At 48.9% G+C, this 19,196-nt stretch overlaps 6 protein-coding genes across 6 annotated transcripts; 4 read left to right on the forward strand and 2 right to left on the reverse strand.

Annotated features, from left to right (window-relative positions):
• Window positions 1-2,914: 2,914 nt before the first annotated feature.
• On the forward strand, window positions 2,915-3,178 carry BDV27DRAFT_164322 (uncharacterized protein; the record flags this gene model as incomplete). The annotated part of the gene is made up of 2 exons (XM_032073675.1): window positions 2,915-3,017; window positions 3,078-3,178. 2 exons carry the CDS (start codon window positions 2,915-2,917, stop codon window positions 3,176-3,178), a joined length of 204 nt encoding a protein of 67 aa, XP_031920726.1.
• A 386-nt stretch (window positions 3,179-3,564) lies between these two features.
• Window positions 3,565-5,270, reverse strand: BDV27DRAFT_82612 (uncharacterized protein). Its single transcript, XM_032077705.1, has one exon. It carries the CDS (start codon window positions 4,649-4,651, stop codon window positions 3,704-3,706), a length of 948 nt encoding a protein of 315 aa, XP_031920727.1. The 5' UTR covers window positions 4,652-5,270; the 3' UTR covers window positions 3,565-3,703.
• A 1,258-nt stretch (window positions 5,271-6,528) lies between these two features.
• On the forward strand, window positions 6,529-8,482 carry BDV27DRAFT_138966 (transmembrane amino acid transporter protein-domain-containing protein). Its single transcript, XM_032069350.1, has 5 exons — window positions 6,529-6,874; window positions 6,944-7,205; window positions 7,269-7,460; window positions 7,556-7,950; window positions 8,013-8,482. The coding sequence occupies exons 1-5, from the start codon at window positions 6,731-6,733 to the stop codon at window positions 8,436-8,438; spliced, it is 1,419 nt and encodes a 472-aa protein (XP_031920728.1). The 5' UTR covers window positions 6,529-6,730; the 3' UTR covers window positions 8,439-8,482.
• A 1,252-nt stretch (window positions 8,483-9,734) lies between these two features.
• Window positions 9,735-10,967, forward strand: BDV27DRAFT_138968 (uncharacterized protein). The gene is made up of 4 exons (XM_032069351.1): window positions 9,735-9,795; window positions 9,870-10,237; window positions 10,301-10,567; window positions 10,620-10,967. The coding sequence occupies exons 1-4, from the start codon at window positions 9,793-9,795 to the stop codon at window positions 10,729-10,731; spliced, it is 750 nt and encodes a 249-aa protein (XP_031920729.1). The 5' UTR covers window positions 9,735-9,792; the 3' UTR covers window positions 10,732-10,967.
• Window positions 10,968-11,061: 94 nt separating this feature from the next.
• BDV27DRAFT_170311 (uncharacterized protein) lies at window positions 11,062-13,458 on the reverse strand. Its single transcript, XM_032075268.1, has 7 exons — window positions 13,272-13,458; window positions 13,182-13,205; window positions 12,999-13,114; window positions 12,470-12,935; window positions 12,165-12,428; window positions 11,648-12,094; window positions 11,062-11,564 (listed from the first exon to the last, which is right to left on the reverse strand). Exons 1-7 carry the CDS (start codon window positions 13,302-13,304, stop codon window positions 11,091-11,093), a joined length of 1,824 nt encoding a protein of 607 aa, XP_031920730.1. The 5' UTR covers window positions 13,305-13,458; the 3' UTR covers window positions 11,062-11,090.
• A 763-nt stretch (window positions 13,459-14,221) lies between these two features.
• On the forward strand, window positions 14,222-18,890 carry BDV27DRAFT_164327 (ABC-2 type transporter-domain-containing protein; the record flags this gene model as incomplete). Its single annotated transcript, XM_032073676.1, has 6 exons — window positions 14,222-15,259; window positions 15,329-16,867; window positions 16,917-17,852; window positions 17,904-18,137; window positions 18,192-18,421; window positions 18,482-18,890. 6 exons carry the CDS (start codon window positions 14,222-14,224, stop codon window positions 18,888-18,890), a joined length of 4,386 nt encoding a protein of 1,461 aa, XP_031920731.1.
• Window positions 18,891-19,196: the final 306 nt, after the last annotated feature.

The following is a 19,196-nucleotide window of genomic DNA, read 5'->3' on the forward strand; positions in this document are numbered from 1 at the left end:
TTTTTTTTCGCACTGCTTTGCCCAACAGTCTACATAGATTGATTGACCTCATGGACCACGACTAACAAGGTATATCTTACGAGACTTACGAACTTTACCGTTATCATACGAGCTTTCTCCACTTCTATGGGGATAATGGGCCACTGATACATAACCATGCGAATGCTCCCAGGGTATCCGTAACGGTTACCGAAAGTTACAATACCAACCCAAGCCTCTTCTTGCTTCCACATCTTTCAAAGGCCAACCCTACAAGTTCGGCAGGCTCGACATTCCTGGTAGCAAGCGGAACCACATAGGGGACGTGAATCAACTTCCCTCGTGTGAGCTATTAGGAGTGCCGACAGAGCTCTTCGGTTGTTTGGAACTTTGACAGGCAAACAGGCCGACCGCTGATCAGTAAAGAGCGAGGAATGGGGAAGGCCCTCGGATGGATATCATAAATCTACACAGGTGGTCAATATTTCATTTTGCTTCATTAGCTGTTCATCATATTTTGTCAGATATAGCGTTCATTGTGATCAGTTACAGAGAGCTGGACCTTATCTATTATTGTTTCGGCAATTTCAGATACAACTATAACTACTGCACGTTTATGGAGCAATGACGGTCCTCAGAGCTTCGTTCGACGAGTTACCACGACTCCATGTTTGGAATTTAAGCAAGGGCATCATGTATCATACAATATGATGGAACCTGAAAGAGAAGTGAAGAGGAAGAAAGACAACACAGAGTATGTGGGAAATGTTTGGATATTCGGTCTCTCTAACTCCATACCACTTAGACAACACTGTTGCCGATTATTTTGGGACAATAGGACAACCCAGACGCTACTGTGAGCTAAGAAACCTGGTGCGTAGGAAGGAGGATCCAATAATATTGGATACAACGTTAGCCAAATCTTTCTGAGGGGTGGATAGTCAGGACTGTAGCCAAAGCTGATGTTCAAGCTAAAGCGTAAAGATACGACACATCCAGATCTTGAGAGATGATAGTAGAGCGACCACTCAGAGACCCTAATTTTGGTTCAACCTCTCTCTTTATGACATAACGGACATAAAAGACTCTATCGTCAAGGTTGCCTTCAGGTTTAGCATCCCTCTTTGGAACGACATAGTGGGTATGGTAGAACCTCTTTATGACGCTACCTGAGCTATCCACAGATGGTTAATGGCTAATAGTCGGGAGGCCTAGAGTAACATTGGAAGCTCCAAGGAGTGCTATAATGCAAGAGATTCGCATATCGATGATGCAGTGAAGGCACAAATGGCTTGACTTACAATTGATGACGATGTGGAGGAAACTGGCTTGGGGAGATACTGTTTCTTATAGTAAGACCTTTATCGGTGGATGGGTTTTAATTCAGCCAGGCCTAGCACATTAATCGAGTCAGAAGCCTGACGCCCCATGTCGGGACTAGTTTCGGTCAATCACATTGCTCAGCACATGTGCTTATGGACCACCGAAATGCTAAACAGGAAATTATTTGCTATTGCTGACGGCCTAGCCAGGCCCGCCATCGGTAAACACCGGTAAGATGATGATGGTACGCGGGGTGAAAGCTGTATACCATTGCTGAGCTCATTTCGATGCTACAGTGGCGTCTCTCGTCACAGATCATATTCATGAAGAACTACCATAAAAGAAAGGTGTACCAGAGGACGCCGAGTCTTCGACTAATATACCACCCTCCATATGATAGCCCAATCTATTAGAAGTTATTTATGCTCCACAGTGACCACTTTTGACTTTATGTAGCCGAGCAATCTTGGAAACTATCTTACTATCGTATCCAATCCGATTTCTCTACTAATGCTGTATTGGAAGAATGTAACTTGCCCACAGAATAACCATATCGGTGCGAGTAATACTTATATAATATTTGAATTGTGCGGATCTTATGCACTGTGGACAGTTGCATAAGCGTTCTTGAAGCCCAACAGCCTGATAGCACATAAACATATGACACAGCCTCATTGCGTTGGCCCATATGGAGCGAAGGGTAGTGAAGTTAAGCACTGCTAAGCAGTGGAGTCATTCAGCGCAACGAATTAGATACATAGGCTGCAGGCAGGCTCTTTGTGGTGTGACCAGCCGCCAAGATGATCGTCATATCTGGTTGACCACCTCTGAACCCATCCCAGACTCGGCGTTCTTGGCAGCCGCAAAGCCATGGAACAGACTCTCATGTAAATGACATCGAGGAGGGTCAAAATTCACTATATGTGGATGGGGGCCGTGTGATAGGCGTGACTCCACTTGCCATGGCACGTAATATTGTGTTTGTGATTCTCCGACGGTTTAAAGAAGTCCTGCAACGGTGCACGTTGTACTCCAGTCATGCAGGGATCAACGTACCAGGTGCAGGTAAGATTTTGACGGATCTGCCATTGTCGCATATCAGCCTCACAGCCTTGTCCGAGGACCAATAAATGAGGCATATTACCCAACAACTCCGTGGATTTACGGAGGAGCCAAACAGAGTCCAGTACAATATTACAACCCGCTTTACCTTACTAGAGTACCTCGGCTTCAGTGCTCAGCCCAGTAATATCACGGTCTCATTCGAACAGCCTGTTAGCGTCAACATATACAGTAAGCCGATCAAGTCCGCATCGAAGGCTAGACCTTCAAAAGCCTCATCGCCACACTGCTACAATACGAACTATGACATCAACTTGCTGATTTCAAACGGGTTGGTAGAATGGAAGAGACGATAGGATGTAACCCCGGTCGTGGCAGGTTGATGCTGGGGTGAGGGATGATCAGATCTGGGAGATATAAATATGCTCTTCATCCGGGCTATCCTTACCATCATCAGATTCATCAGAACCTCCAAGAAACACGATCGCTTGATGTTCAACAACAACAACACCACAATATCACGAAACGCGGAAACGAAACGCAAGACAGAATGAAAGCCCCCACTCTTGTCCTTCTCACTGCCCTCGCCGGTCTGGCCAGCGCCGCTGCCATCACACAGCCTGCAGGCTTGGTTGAACGTGACTGTCATCAGAGTATGTTATTGTCTCCTATAATATTGGTGTATAGGAGAAGGAAGACTAACACGATCGTAGTTTTCGGTGTTTGCAAGGTGACGGAGGACTGTTGTGGTGATCTGATATGTTTTACACATACAAATGGAGAGGGCAGCTGTGCCGATATACCATCCGCATAGATTCAGGTACTTGTGGGCTTCGCCCAGGGGGAATCAGGCGTTTCTAAGGAACGTTTGGGGCGTGTCAGCGGTTAGCCGTGGTGTTCCTGTGATTTAACCTTCCTTCCTCGAGTTAGACAATGATATTCAGTATTTGGCAATATGACAGAATGAAAGTACAACCCTTTATCCTACAATACCTTTCAAAATCTCGAAGATAGCTGTAAAGGGCCACCTCCATTTGCGCAACAATAGTGCATTCGATATGGGCAGAGGTCGGAACAGGTTTAACGCTTATTGTGCCGGCCGTTGAACAGGGAATTGAACATTTCAATACGTACATTATATTTAAGGGTCCTCTAGGAGAGATCTGAGGTAAAACAAAAAGCCCATCTGATTCAGGCAACTTGAAGCGGATCTTTAACATAAGGTACAGAAAGAAAGTCATTAGTCATATAATACATGCATTATGTACAAGGAACAACGTGGTGTGACAAAACAAGCGCTAGATGATGCAGTGGACATCCAAGCCGACTCTCTGCAGGATCACATCAGCCCTCCACTCGCCGTGTTGTGCTTTTGCGTGGGCTTCCAGAATCCAAACGGATCTTTCATTGACTGCTGCAATTTTGAAGCTCCGCTTGACGGAGAGGTACTTGGGGCCACATCAACGGGTGCCATGACCGGGGATACTTCGAGTCCCATGGAGTCAACCGGGTGGGTTGCGAGATATACAAGCTTTCCCAAGACTGCAAATTCCAACTTCAGCTTTATACTGTATACGGTTGCCTTTACGGGCACCTGGACGTAGTAATAACCCGAAAACTGTAGCACCAAGAGCGCAATATCCATGGCAATAACAGCGAGATTCATCGCCAGGATCTCGTACATGATTCGGTTGCGATGTCGGTCGTATCCCGGGCGGAGCCTAATCAGCTTAGCGGTTTCGACGATCCAGAAGGTGGAGATGACGCATTCCTGGACGGAGAACCAGATGACCTGGATGACTTCCATGATGTAGAAGGCCCTAGCCCATACGGTCGGTGTCGAATAGGCGGTGGCGAAGTAAATGATGGACATCGGCGTGGCGAGGAGAATGGTATCAATGATGATAATATAGCGGAGGTAGCGGAGAACACGATCATTGCGCGACACGAGATGTAACCGGGAGTAGAGGACCACGCTTTGCCCGCCGACCATGAACACCCAGCCCAAGTCGATCATGACGAGGATCAGCCATAGTGGGCCCAGGTTGTAGAGATCAATGATGGCACCTATCGAGAAAGGGATGACGCCCAGGGCAGTCGATAGGAGCATCGACCAGAAGTAGATACCGTGATGATGATGGAAGTTCGCCAGGATCAGGATCAGAAGCTCAATCGCGTTGTATAGAGCAATTGCGAGAAAGGCTGCGCTGGTGGTTTTGACGGTGAAGGTGCCATGTCCACCTAAGGGCTGTAGACGTATGGAAGCCTCGTTTGAGGTGGTGTCCATGGGAATGAGATTCGCATTATACGGCGGTGCATCTGCTGGCTGGTGTGAAGCACTTTGGATCCGTCAGAATTCTTGCGTTCAGAGATGGATGTGTTTCACAGCGAGTGTGCGTTGAAAGTGAGTATCTTAGTTTAGTTTTGGGGAGGGGGAAACTGCATGGACCTCCACGGATCTTGTCCGGCACCGACATGAGAGATATGTATTATGCACTTTGAGGAAAATGCGGGGAGCAATGAAAATTCATGAATCATGTCGGTGTGGGGGTTCTCGTGGGCAACCAGACGACGTGTCAAGTTGCTCGGATTCGTCGTAATAGGAGAGGATCCACTGCGGTGGATGTTGAATGAGCGATTTGGTTGGATTTCCACCGATTGCAATTAGCTCCCGTTCCCCCACAATATGGGGAGAAAGACAATGCGGAGGTCCTTATGCTTTGTGTTCAGTGAATTAATTTGGTACTGCCCGACGATCTTACCAGATTCATTCACCTTTGGGGTCGTTTTCGAAGACTCAACCTTTTCTTATCGGTGAGAGTTCGGCAGAGGCCTTTGCCGGCGGTAGGTTAGGTTAGGTTAGGGGCTTAAGAAATTAGGGCACGACGACACGGGCCGCAAATGCCAAGTCGTCAGCGCCGCCACTCGGTTTGCCCTTCGCCGGCATTTTCATTCGTGATAGACCCGAGATAGAGAGAACTTACTGCCTCGCCGACAATTCTCTTGGCGAGGTAATCATCCCGAACATGGTTAGATAGTCCTTGTCGAGTGGATCTCTCCGTTGGCCCCAGTTTCCTGCGACGAGATAGGCGGAGGGCAGTAGAGCGAGAGACGCATGACGCCAACAGATCAACACTTCAACTAGCCGTGAAGTTCCGTCCCCCAGGGCAGGGGGACTAACCAACCTCAGGCCGATAGCCTATTCTGGGTTTTTCGACGAAAAAGTTACGAAACTCTCGCACCTTCCGTGCTTTCAACCCAGTTCCTCGCCGACGGAAAACTTTTTCACGCGCCACCACCAGGGCAGAGTGTGTTTCGTGGTCTCGGTGAGCGAAACCTTTTTTTCTTAACCTTTTAGGGAAAAAAATATCTCAAGTCTTCCTCCGCATATCAGAACGCTAGAAATTTGATTACATCCAGGGGTCGAATCTTGTTGGAGGACTTTTCATTGGGAGGGACCACTTAGGTTGCATTAGGGTGACATTTAGACTTCCATTCCTGAACGGGATGGCGTGGAGGTTTTAGGCTGAGTCTCTCAGAAGGCCTGAAACTAGTTCTCATTGCCTGAGCGCAGAGGTTCGTGGAATAGCCCTCTAACGGCATCAGGCCTGGGTGATCTGTATTAAAGACTACGGGGATCGGCATGACCGAGTGAGGCAACCACGATAATATACTTTCGAACGCGGCTTTTTTTTGCTTGTTTGTTCCTTTTCCTGGGCTCCCTCACAATTCGTGTCTCTCGGATTCTCTGTCTTTGCCACAGGAGCCTAGTGGAAGGTTCAAATTAGCCCAGCATCGAGAAGCGGATCTAAGCGAGTAGGTTGAGGGACCTGATTGGCCCGTCGACGTTTCAACTCGTGGGTCTCATTAAAATTGCCGTTTGCATCTTAGCGGGTCAAAAGACGAAGGGAAATCGAATGAGACTCGATCACGTCTGGGTCCATGGATCCAAATGGGCAGAATGTCCCATAGCCTCAATTGCCCAAAGAGGAATCAGATGCAGCGGTGTTCCCCGCACCGCCTATACTACTACGTCCGACATACTTAGGTTGGTTGCCCTAACTTCGTACTTGCCACTGCGCAATGGCTCTCTCTCTCTCTCTCGATTCTCCACATTGAGGATCCCCCAAATTATTATTGACCTGGGGAACATAAAAAAAAAAAAAAAAATGGAGTCGGCCGGTTCGGAACGTTTCGTGACTTTTTTTGTATTGATTTTCTGGAAATTCGATCATGACGTACTGTTCCCCCAAGAAGCATTCCCAACCTTTCCGAAAACGATGGTATATAAGGTCTCACGTCTGCGAGTTCCCCCTTACCCTAATATCCTAATATCATCAACAATTTCCATTCTCTCCCTCACATCATGGATCCATCTACAATAGACACGAAACTTAAGTACGAGGAGGAGCCCAATGCTCTTCACCTCGAGAAAGGTGAACTCGTCGACAATGTTACCCACGATGCCGTATTTGGAGAGATCTCGGATGAAGGGCCGAACTATCGGAATGTACGTACATTCGTGCCGATGGCAGATGCTGCTCTCGCAGCCGGCATGCAGGACTAACGAGAACACCAGGTCGGCTTTCTAGGAACAGTGGTTCTCATGATGAAGACGCAAATTGGGCTGGGGGTGCTTTCCATACCAACCGCCTTTGATGTCCTCGGCATGGTTCCCGGTGTGATCGTTCTAATCGCAATTGCCTGTATCACGACATGGTCCGACTACATGGTCGGTTCATTCAAGTTGCGTCACCCTGAAGTCTATGGTATCGATGATGCTGGGGCGTTGATGTTTGGTACACCGGGGCGGGTCCTTCTCGCAGTCTCATTTTGCCTTTGTAAGCTCATCTGAAATTACCTTGTGGCCACGAATGAACATGGCCTGACTGACGGGGCAATAGACTGGATCTTTGTTGCGGGCTCCGGTATCCTGGGGATTTCGATTGGCTTGAATGCGGTCTCCACGCATGGTGCCTGTACCGCAATCTTTGTGGCGGTTGCCGCGATTTTAGGGTTTGCCTGTAGTAGCATCCGAACCCTTGGGAAGATCACTTGGCTTGCATGGATTGGGTTGCCTTGTATTCTGATTGCCAGTAAGTTCCCTTCCATTGGTTTTCTCCACAGATGATCGCCATCATCGACGTGAGAGGTGTTGATTCAGGGGCTGTCTTGTCTAACCTTTCTGTAGTCCTTATTGTCACCATCGCCGTTGGCATCCAAGATCGCCCGCCCACCGCACCAGAGCTCGATGGCCCCTGGGTATCGGATTTCAAAATCATCGGCCATCCGACCTTTGCTCAGGGGATCACCGCGGTGAGCTCACTCGTCTTCGCATTCTCGGGTACCCCGGGTTTTTTCTCGATCGTATCTGAAATGCGCGATCCTCGCAAGTTCACCCCGGCACTGCTTATCTGTCAAGCCGTCGTGACTGCCGTCTATATTACGATTGGCTGTGTCGTATATTACTACTGTGGATCTTATGTCGCCTCACCAGCCCTCGGCTCTGCTGGTGGATTGATCAAGAAGATTGCCTATGGAATTTCCTTACCAGGCTTAATCGTGACCACCACGATTGTTACTCATGTAAGCCGAATCGCATCGACCAGCCGTTGCCACACAGCTAATCATTTTTGTCCTACCTACAGATCCCTGCCAAATATATCTTCGTCCATCTGCTTCGCGGCTCGAAACACCTCATCAGCAACAGCGTCACGCACTGGACCGTTTGGCTCGCCTGTACCCTCAGTATGACCGTCATTGCCTATATTATCGCGAGCGCTATCCCCGTGTTCGATGGACTTGTGTCGCTCATCGGTGCCTTACTGGGTACGATGATGTGCTTCCAGCCGATGGGTTGTATGTGGATCTATGACAATTGGCACAAGCGCAGGGAGGGCCCCGTCTCGATAAGGTGGTGGTTGATGGTTGTCTTCAGTGTCTTTGTAGTCGTGTCGGGAACCTTCCTGACCGTGGCAGGAACCTATGGTTCTGTCGTTGGGATTATGGACTCATACAAGAAGGAAGGTGGCTCTGCAGCCTTCACCTGCGCAGACAACTCGGGGTCTGTGTGAAAATGTATATAGACTTGCAGAGTGTATAAACGATTAACGGCTAGAGAAAATATCAAATTTCAATATAAAAATTTCAAATAATTGTCCCGTCCTGATTACAGTGATAATTAATGTCTTATAGAAGTCCTATGTTGGTCGGGCATATCATTGTCTCTCCAATCATGTCGTGCGGGAGTGAAGGGTCGTATTCAGTCAGGGGAAAGACGCATCTCTGGAATACAGAACGAGCCATAAAGGCAATAAGACAATACGAGTTCGATTGACCTATTCGAAAGAATATCGCTCACAACTCGCGCAATACGCGACGTATCTCCCTTCCAACCAAACATCCAGGTCATAGCACTTGCACTACATATATATATATATATATGTATATATGTATGTATGTATGTATAGGTCAGTATTCGACTCCTAGGGTTACGAAATATATATAAACGCGATGAAACATTGTCATATTATCGACGAGTCGACATTGCGGCGCTGTTTGGGGATAAATCAACCTTGATGCAGGACATAACAGGCAACATCATCATCCAGGCTTTTCCTGCTCAAAACATATTAGTCAGAAATCCCCAAAAAGGGTACTGGCTCTCCGTATTCATTGACTCGCAACCCGGGCTCTGTAACAGCCTGTTTATTAATTGCGCTTGATGTATCTGCGTACTATGATCTAGACACCGAACCTAAGGCAAAAAGGGTAAGGATGAGGATCTAAGATCTGGGAAGTTATCGACCTCGATGAATGTATCCTTATAGTTAAATCGAGACTCAGCCCACAAGTATGAAGTAGATTTGCCCGACCACGGTACTGCTAATTTAAGGAGAATCCGATGTCTGCGGTGCAGTCAGCATACCCGAGAGAAAAAGTAGTAATTAACCTGGGGAAACCTAAAGATCAAGTTGAGTTCATAAATAGATAGATGGTCCTGTGTAAAGTCACCCCCAATTCGGCGTTTCCTTGTGCTTGTGCATTTACGACGGGCTTGGCAGATATGGTGCGGTGGATACAGGCCAACTAGCCATATTATTGGATATTTTAGGCTGATTCGAGATAGCCTGCTGAAACTGGATTGGCGGTTCAACTCTTCATTAAACGGTAGCGGCCCTGCTTTACTCCAAACGTCCGAAAGGAAGCCGATCCCAAGGCTTAGTGCTCTTAGACTGCATCAGTGGCCCCACGACGGTCCGCTTGACTTTGTCACTGGTCGCAAGTCAACGCAGGATCATACGTGAGGGGGAAATGGACGGAGTATATTACTGAGCCATGGTCGATTAAATTGAAGGCACTGTCCCCCCCCTGAGCCGGTGCTGACATGGTCATGGCCCCAATTCTTTTTGCGCCCTCTTCCGTGCGATGGTCCGTTGATCCACCTTTGCTGCGGGAATGAACCAAGGGAATTGCGGAAACTAACCATGGACAGGATTATATAGGAGCGCATTCCAGTAGAAGAGGATCCGAACTCTGCACCGCAAGTGATTTTATCTCCCGTGTACCAGGATTCCAAACCCGCGCCACAGGTGTTCTCGATCCAGGATGCACAACCTGAAAATACAGCGCCTCAAGCCTTCGTACCGGATCCAAACGAAAAGTACTTGAGTCCTACCACACAAGGCTATGGCGCAGATCCTTCCATACCATATCATGCGACGATTCCGCCACTAACGACCGATCGGGCGCCAAACAAGAAGAAATGGATGTGGATAGTCGTCGCGGGCGTAGCATTCGTGGTGATTGTGATCGCGGCCGTTGTGGGAGGAGTTGTTGGTAGTCGCAATGCTCACAAGGACAGCGCTTCAAGGTAATCTCTGCCTCTGATGCTCCTATTCGCATGAGAACACACATTTGATTCTTCTGGAAACAGTGGCACGACTGCGACCGCCATCTCGTCATCATCCGCCAACAACACGACCGGCAGCTCATCCACGAGCACCACCCTCACTAGTACTAGTACGACATCCACAAGTACCTCTGTGAAACCTACCCAGACGGACTTCGGGGCGACCGTCCACATGTACGCGAACAATACCTGTGGTGGAACGGACGATTCCTTCTCGGTCCTGAACTCCAGCTCGCAAAAGTGCGTCGTTGTTCCGTCGGATAAACGCTCAATCCGCGTGAGTCAGAACGAGTATGTATCGCATCTCATAAGCCCTAAGATTAGTGAACTAACAGTGTGCCAGTGGCTGCAAGGTGGTCACCTGGAGTGGCAGCAACTGTGCCGGCAGTTCTTACAGAGTCCCAGATACAGACTGTCACGCGGTTCTGTATGCCGCCGTGTCTGTCGACTGTTAGCATAATAAAAATGTCACGTGAAGTATGGGGCCTTGTAGCGGTCAAGACAGGCGAGTGTACTTTGGACGTTTAAGAAGAATGGCAGTGTGGGAATTGTATATAATCGACATGACAAGCATCAGATCCTCCGGGGCAGAATTTACACTATATGTCTTACGGAGCTACTGAAATACTCCGTCGGATAGATAGAATATAGGACAACAATACTATACGAAATCAAAATCCGTATATAACTGGAGTGTCTATCCAACATAAAAATGTATTATTACTATACCAGTCTTGGAGCTATCAAACAATATATTTGCTATTTACGATATATATACTGCGTGACTCAGTTCTCAGCTCATATCAGGCCCTCTCTACAATCGCTTCTTAACCTCGTTGTTGACGAGCTTGAAGGCACGTGTCAAAGGGAAGAACTCATTCACCTCCCTGGCCAAAGCCTCCGTACATTCAGCGACATTCTGTAGAAGACGGAGATCTTCTTCGGCTGTCGAGGCCATAGGATCGTGAATCAGACCGCTGGCTAAATGAGCGTGAGCGATATACGCTCGGTAATTACCGAGAATGAGGGACATGGCTTCTGGTCCTGGTAACTTTAGAATGTGGATCATGTGGTGAATGACCTTGAGAACTCTTCGAGATGTTCTCACTGAAAGATCACTCCTGGGGATCATGTCATCATTGTCCGATAACAGTGACCGATGAGCGTTGCCTTTGGGCAACGATGCTTTGCGAAGCATGAAGAGTATACAGGTGTAACCCGAGAGTGCTAGGTCGCCAAGTACCCAGCCATTGATATCGCCTTCTTTATAACTTTCCAGCCAGTTCTCCTGGAAGGCATGGTCAGTCACGTGCCTAGGCCTCACCACAGTCAAGTCATGGTAGATACCGAGAGGGGGCCGCCCTGACTTACGATCTTCCACTCGTCAAAGATCTTCTCCACATCTTCGCATAGAGGATTGATGGCAGTCAGCACATCTGACTGACATTTCAAGGTGTCCGAGACTTGAAAATAGCTGATGAGAATGAATGTAAGACGGCTTCTGATGATAAAAGCCATAGTCGGGACGGCCTCATTCCGCTCGTGCGACAGTTCGACGGTGAGGCGCGGCATGTCTACTCGCCAGTCATGGAGTTGAGATGAGAACGCCGCCGGTTTGTCGTTGATCAGACGGAAGAACAGATCAAGATGAATGAGGCCCCACATGCCCCTGCGATCATCGTCACTCATCGAGAGTTGACGTTCGGAATGTTCGAGGCCATCAAGACTATGCATCTGTAATGTCTGGGCGTATTCGCAAGCTAATCTGTGCATCTCCCAACTCAAGCTGAAGTCGAAGTTCTCCGTGGCTGTCTGGGTCTGTTATTTTCGCCCTGCTAGTCAGTACGCACGGTGATTGCAGTCTTCTTGGAAGTAATTAATTACTTACCATGTACATAGCGGCAATGAAATCCGTGACAGTACAAGTTGCCTCTTGCTGCCAGATCGGAATAGTTCGTTTACAGCATATAAAGACCTGTCTGGCGTAGTGCCGGTCGGTGCTCGTGCATGACGTTGGCTTACGGAAGAAAAGTCCTTGCCAAAGGATGCAGTAGTAGATGACAAGCATCGAAGCATCAAAATGGACGTGGTCCATGCCAATGAGATCAGGCATCATGTCAATGAGCTTACGATCTACCATCGCAGGGAGTAACTTGCCATTGATGTTGGTGAAGTAGTTTAGTAGCGACGAACATCAGCATGGGACTTCTCAAGAGAAAGATTTGATGGCTTACTATGGATCCATTGTTTGGCATAGTCAGGTGGGATAGTAACAGACTCTAAAGTGAGTGCGCTTGCGCCAAAGTTGTGCTTCTTTCTAAGTTGTTGTACGTTATCGACAGCAGAGCTCAAGATGGACGTGATATCTATTGACGTTGCATCGCTTCGGTTCTCTAGTTCCGGCAAGGACGAGAGTGGAGCAGTCAAATCGAGATTCACGCTGCCTCTCGATGCCGGCGATCCATTTGGTCTCGAAGGCCTGAATGATGGACGTTTATGGAGGCGGGAAAAGTCATCATCTGTTGCATTGTTAAGTGTGGTGACCTGTGCTGGAGGTATCAGCGTCGTTGTGGAGGCTGGAGATAAGCTCTTGGCCGTGGTTTGGTTTTCAACATGTTCCAGTCTCTCGAGAATAGCAGACAGAGCACTGCTTTCGTCTCTACGTTGAGATCGTTTTAGTTCGAGTGTCCACAATCTGGCAGGAAGGGGAAGAAAGGCATACAAGGTGGAGGACCTGATTTTACTTTGAGAGTTTCTGGGCCGCCGATTGGGATAGGAACATTCTAGTTGCTGAGCAAGACACCTTTGGCAGGCAGGAAAGGCGCGATTACATCGGACCTAAAGGAAGGGGAGAAGCTAATTAGCCTGATCGCCCATGATCGCCCGCTACTAGGAGATCGACAACCTTCACGCGACGGCACGACGTGCACTGTATATCAAATACTCTGTCTTAGTACGGTCCGGATCCATGTTTGATGCTCCAACTCCAGCTTACCGCAAGTCGGTTCTTGGATATCATTGACGCCATGTCATGTAACGCGAGCTAGTTAGTATTTTGGTAGAGCGGAGCGGAACGGAGGAACTTGAAGTTAACTGCAAGAGCTTAGGTTGGGTTGGACATTTGAATTCCAACAGGGCAGTTTGATCGCTGATCGGAACTTCAGGAGCCGATTTTCCGATTTAAATCTTCCGCCCTCAGATTCAAATCCACTGCACTGTTTGTACGAAAGTCCGTCCTCCCATCTTTATTGTCTTGATTCCACATTCCCCGCGTGGGATCCGCTGGGACAGTTTCCTTGGCATGCTCCATAACTTATCTAACACTAAGACCTTGGTGGGACCAGTGGCGCACTATCGAATTATCGCATTATCGCACTCTCGCACTCTCGCACTTTCGCACTTTCACCCTGTGGGGTGAGTGAGTCGACTCGGTGGATCCCTGTATTGTTAAATCTTCTAACACCAACCTGCTTCCACCAGTTAGATCGTCGTGCTACAAACTGGCTTCGAGGTGAACTGCGACTGTAGCAAAGATGCGTCACGCCTTCGATCCAGGCCCTCAGCGCGTTCGCACACTTCGCACATACCGGCCGCTCACGATGCTGGCTCAGACGATGACATCCAAATTAGGCAGGTCGGCGAAGAACTCGTCTCTGGTGTCTTAAGGAGATGTAAGTCCCTCAGGAGACATATATAGAGGATGCTCGGCCCTCATCTCTCTTGCGCCATCTTCGTATTCCTAGCTCGCTGTTGTACAGCCCTCCTCGTCTTAAACCGTGGTTTTCCGGAAACAGCATCCTGGGTTCTTACCGGTTGTCCTGTTAGGGATCTGTATATCTCTTTTTGTTCTTTCGTTTCTTTTCTCTTCCTTGTACCAGTTCGGGGGTTATTAGATATCAACCACCCAGAACTCCCTTGCCTGGGCGGATCATTCACATCATCAGAATGCGTCCTCCAACAGTACCCGGGCAGGAATTGCTGCACAGTGTCCCCCGGCCACCAGAAAACCATCCCCACTTGGAGAGCACCGACAGCGAATCCGAATCAGCGGAACAAGTAGATGATCAGATCAATGACCTTGCCCGGCGTGTCACATCAATCTCGGTCGCACGCGGCGCGCAAATCCTCCCTAAGCCAACGGACGACGCGCTTGACCCCAACAGCCCGGACTTCGACAGCAAGAAGTGGGTGACGGCCTTCTATAATAACCAAACAGAAGCATTGAATGGGACCCCACCCAACTCAGCAGGCCTGGCCTTCAAAAACCTCAACGTCTTCGGTCAAAAGGCCGAAGCAGAGCACCAGAGAACTGTTGAAGACTTCATATTTGGCCCCTTACAGGCTGTTAGCCGTTTTCTTGGATCCAAAAAGCAGCAGCGGATCGATATATTGCGGGATCTAGAAGGCGTCATGGAGAGCGGCGAGATGCTCTGCGTCCTGGGCCCTCCCGGATCGGGGTGTTCCACCTTTCTGAAAACGATTGCGGGCGAAACGTATGGCTTCGAGGTTGCTGACGGCAGCACACTCAACTATCAAGGCCTCGGTAAAGCGGACATCGAAAAAGCCTTTAAGGGAGAGGCTATCTATACCGCTGAGGTGGACTACCACTTCCCCAAACTCACTGTTGGTGAGACTCTCTACTTCGCCGCTCGAGCTCGCTGCCCGCAAAGGTTGGCACACTGTAAACATGAATATGCAGAGCATCTTCGTGATGTGGTCATGGCAATGCTGGGCATTTCACACACCAAGAATACTCGTGTGGGAGACGACTTCATCCGAGGCGTCAGTGGTGGCGAGCGCAAGCGTGTGAGCATTGCGGAAGCTATTCTCAGCTACTCGCCATGGCAATGTTGGGATAATAGTACTCGCGGTCTGGATTCGGCTAACGCGGTCTCGTTCTGTCGCACCCTCCGGCTTCAGTCGGAGACCTTCGGCAGCAGTGTATGCGTAGCCATTTACCAAGCTCCTCAGGAAGCATATGATGTGAGTCAACCTCAACTAGGGTATCGTTAAATCGTGTCGGGACCCGCGGATGCTGACTTCTGATTCTAGCTCTTTGACAAAGTCATTGTCCTTTATGAAGGTCGACAGATCTTTTTCGGCAGGACTTCGGAGGCCAAGGCATATTTTGAGGGCTTAGGATTTGAGTGCCCAGCGCAGCAGACCACGCCTGATTTCTTGACTTCGATGACAAGCCCTTCTGAGAGGATTGTTAAACCTGGCTGGGAAGGACAGACACCGCGCAGTCCAGAAGAATTCGCCCGTGCTTGGCGCGAAAGCCAACACCGTCAGTCCCTGGTAAATGAAATTGAAGCATTCGAGACACGCTTTCCCGTTGGCGGGAGTCAATCTGAACAGTTTCGTGTCGCCAGAACCGCGCAGAAATCCAGGTCACTTCGCGCTGCCTCTCCATTCACGCTTTCTCTGGCCAACCAGTTTCTCTTAAATCTCTGGAGGAGCTACAGGCTCTTGATCGCTGATCCTTGGTTTTGGGTTACTTTACTGTTCGCTAATTTCTTCGAGTCCATTGTCGTTGCCAGCATCTTTTACAATATGCCGCCAGATAGCTCCAGTATGTTTCGTCGAAACCTTCTGATCTTCTATGGCCTCATGATCAATGTCTGGACTGCCGCCCTAGAGATCCTCACCCTCTACTCCAAGAGAAAGATCGTCGAAAAACACGTACGGTACGCACTTTACCATCCAAGTATGGAAGCTTTGGCATCCATTGCGATGGATATTCCGTTTAAGCTCGTCAATGCAGTTTGCATCAACGTTACTCTCTATTTCATGTGCAATCTTCGGCGAGAGCCCGGGCCCTTCTTCTTCTTCTACTTGCTTGCCTTCACTATCACAATCACTATGTCAATGTTCTTCCGGTTTCTTGCTTCCGTTACAAAAACCATCTCTCAGGCTCTCGCACCATGTGCTATCGTCATCCTGGGTCTCATGTTATACGGCGGCTTCATCATTCCCCAAGCCTATTTGGATGATTGGATTGGCTGGCTGCGGTGGATCAACCCTTTGTTTTACGTCCAGGAGAGTCTTTCCCTCAGCGAGTTTGTTGGGCGAAAATTTTCCTGTGTAGAATTTGTGCCCAGCGGCCCCAGCTACGCGACGGAGTCGATTCCGGCTTTGGGTCAGGTATGTTCTGTTGAGGGATCTATTGCTGGTGAGCGTTTCGTTGATGGTAGCGTACATTTACGCGTGATGTACGGATTTATCGACAGTCATCGTTGGCGAAACTTCGGCATTCTTATCGGTCTTACTGTCTTTTTCCTTGTGATTCACTTGATAGCGGTGGAACTGATCTCGTCGGAGCGCTCAAAGGGTGAGATTCTCGTCTACCCCCGCCAAGTGCTTAGAAGGCGTGGCACTGGTGGTCACGATGAGGAGAAGATGTGTTCTACATCAGAGGTCCGGTCCCAGGAGCGATACATCCAGACGGATGAGGTCAAGGGCATCGAGAAACAAACATCTATATTCCACTGGCAAGATGTTTGTTACACTATCAAGATCAAGAATGAGACCCGGACAATTCTTGACCATGTGGATGGTTGGGTGAAACCAGGCACATTGACGGCATTGATGGTGAGTATCTCCCCTTGTAGTTGAATTAGTTTCCCCTAACACCTATTAGGGAGTTTCGGGGGCTGGAAAAACGACCCTTTTGGATGTATTGGCTAGCCGTGTGACAATGGGCGTCATTTCAGGGCGAATGCTAGTTGACGGCCACCCTCGAGACTCTTCTTTCCAACGGAAGACCGGGTACGTTACCCAGCAAGATCTAAACCTTCACACGTCAACGGTACGTGAAGCCTTACAATTCAGCGCGCTGCTGCGGCAGCCAGCTCGGTACAGCCGCCAAGAAAAGCTCGACTATGTGAGCGAGGTGATCAGCTTGGTTGACCTCGAGGACTGCGCAGATGCTGTCGTCGGATGTACAGGTGAGGGTCTGAATGTTGAGCAGAGGAAACGCTTGACGATAGGTGTTGAGTTGGCAGCGCGCCCAGAGCTCTTGCTGTTCCTCGATGAACCGACTTCTGGTCTCGATAGCCAGACATCATGGGCCATCTGTGACTTGATGGAGAAGTTGACGAGGAATGGCCAAGCGATTCTGTGTACGATCCATCAGCCATCAGCGGCACTATTCCAACGCTTCGATCGCTTGCTACTGTTGGCTAAGGGCGGACGCACGGTGTACTTTGGGGAGGTGGGCAAGGAATCATCGACGCTCATTGACTACTTCGCCCGTAACGGAGCTCCGCAATTCAGGCCCGGAACCAACCCAGCAGAATACATGCTCGAGGTTGTTGGAGCCACCTCAAAACACGGGAGCAACATTGACTGGCCGACTGTTTGGCGCGCAAGTCCTGAATATCAGGATGTACGTCGCGAGCTTGACCGGCTGACTTCTCAGGGCCAGGGCAGATCTGCGGATCCTGATCCTGCAGCCTTAGCAGAATTTGCTGCGAGCTTTCCTACCCAGCTAACTCAGGTTACGAAGCGTGTCTTTCAGCAATATTGGAGAACCCCAAGCTATATATTCTCCAAGATTGTTCTGAGCGCTGGCTCGGTACGTACTACTCCTTCTCACAGAGTGTCTCATGGCTTATAATCCGCACAGGCGTTATTCATCGGACTGTCACAGGTCAATGGCGATGTCTCGCAACGCGGTCTCTTCAATCAAATGCTAGCGACATATATCTTTCTTTTTATTTTCAGTCAAGTGGTCGAACAGATCCTGCCCATGTTCGTTTCTCAGCGCACCCTTTACGAAGCCCGAGAGAGACCTGCCAAAGCTTACTCGTGGGTTGTCTTTCTTGCTGGAAATATCATCGTTGAGCTGGTGTGGAACTCGGTGAGACTCAAGCCGCCGGGGTATCTTGTTATAATTATGCTGACTATGTGCTAGCTTATGGCGATTTTCTCCTTCCTGTTTTGGTACTTCCCGATGGGTCTCTATCGCAATGCAGAGTGGACGGATGCTGTCCATTCGCGTGGTATCGCCACTTGTCTACACCTCTGGATCTTCTTCGCTTTCACCAGCACATTCGCAAACATGCTCATTGCTGGCATCGAGACGGAGCAGGTCGCCGGTGGATTCCTAAATTTCTTCTTCAACATCATGTTTGCCTTTGCAGGGTATGTACCACCCAGGCTAATCCATTTCTTGCTCGGCGTGTCCTAACAGTGTCCTGTCAGTATTCTTGCTGGGCCCGGTGAGCTTCCAGGGTTCTGGATATTCATGTACCGTGTCAACCCCTTCACCTATGTGATGGAAAGCTTTCTCGGCACAGCTCTTGCCGACGCGCCCGTTACTTGCACGGTCAACGAACTCGTCCACTTCGACGCACCCAACGGAATGTCTTGTGGGGAGTACGTCGCACCATACATCGCAGAGAAGGGAGGGTATCTGCTCGACAACAGCACCAGCAGCTGCAGCTTTTGTGGCATGGCCAACAGCAACGCCTTTTTAGCTGATATGAACTTAAGCTTCGACAATAGGTGGCGGGATTTTGGATTCATGTGGGCATTCTGCGTCTTTAATATCGCTGCTGCAGTTGGTCTGTACTGGCTTATGCGTGTTCCCAAAAGGAAAGCTCGGGAGTGAAAAGCCAGTCTAAGCCATCTTGATGAGCTTGCACCTCCCGTGCCAATATATATACTAAATTTAAGCAGAACTATATAACTGAAAATATCTATCAGACTTTACTATTAATATACATCCAATGTCACGAGTAAAATATTTGCAGCAGTATCTGGTTCATAAGTTGGATGGTGCACTGTATATAATACATATTTCGGAGCTCCATAGTGCAAGATACTAGAGTAGCTAGCAACAAAGTACATACAATAAAAAGAGAAAGTTGGACCTTTCAAACTAGCAAATATTAGTATAGACAGAAATAATTAACCA

Source organism: Aspergillus caelatus (genome assembly GCF_009193585.1).
Source record: "Aspergillus caelatus strain CBS 763.97 unplaced genomic scaffold BDV27scaffold_421, whole genome shotgun sequence".
NCBI lineage: Eukaryota > Fungi > Ascomycota > Eurotiomycetes > Eurotiales > Aspergillaceae > Aspergillus > Aspergillus caelatus.

Excerpts from the sequence above, each read along its gene's own strand:
- BDV27DRAFT_82612 (XM_032077705.1), bottom strand. The coding sequence starts at position 4,651 with ATGGACACCACCTCAAACGAGGCTTCCATACGTCTACAGCCCTTAGGT.
- BDV27DRAFT_138966 (XM_032069350.1), top strand. The coding sequence starts at position 6,731 with ATGGATCCATCTACAATAGACACGAAACTTAAGTACGAGGAGGAGCCC. Across the intron at positions 6,875-6,943 it reads AAGGGCCGAACTATCGGAAT|GTCGGCTTTCTAGGAACAGT; the intron begins GTACGTACATTC and ends CGAGAACACCAG. Across the intron at positions 7,951-8,012 it reads CCACCACGATTGTTACTCAT|ATCCCTGCCAAATATATCTT; the intron begins GTAAGCCGAATC and ends TCCTACCTACAG.
- BDV27DRAFT_138968 (XM_032069351.1), top strand. Across the intron at positions 10,238-10,300 it reads CACAAGGACAGCGCTTCAAG|TGGCACGACTGCGACCGCCA; the intron begins GTAATCTCTGCC and ends TTCTGGAAACAG. Across the intron at positions 10,568-10,619 it reads ATCCGCGTGAGTCAGAACGA|TGGCTGCAAGGTGGTCACCT; the intron begins GTATGTATCGCA and ends ACAGTGTGCCAG.
- BDV27DRAFT_170311 (XM_032075268.1), bottom strand. The coding sequence starts at position 13,304 with ATGGCGTCAATGATATCCAAGAACCGACTTGCG. Across the intron at positions 12,936-12,998 it reads AAAATCAGGTCCTCCACCTT|AGACGAAAGCAGTGCTCTGT; the intron begins GTATGCCTTTCT and ends ATCTCAACGTAG. Across the intron at positions 12,429-12,469 it reads TTGAGAAGTCCCATGCTGAT|TTACTCCCTGCGATGGTAGA; the intron begins GTTCGTCGCTAC and ends ATCAATGGCAAG.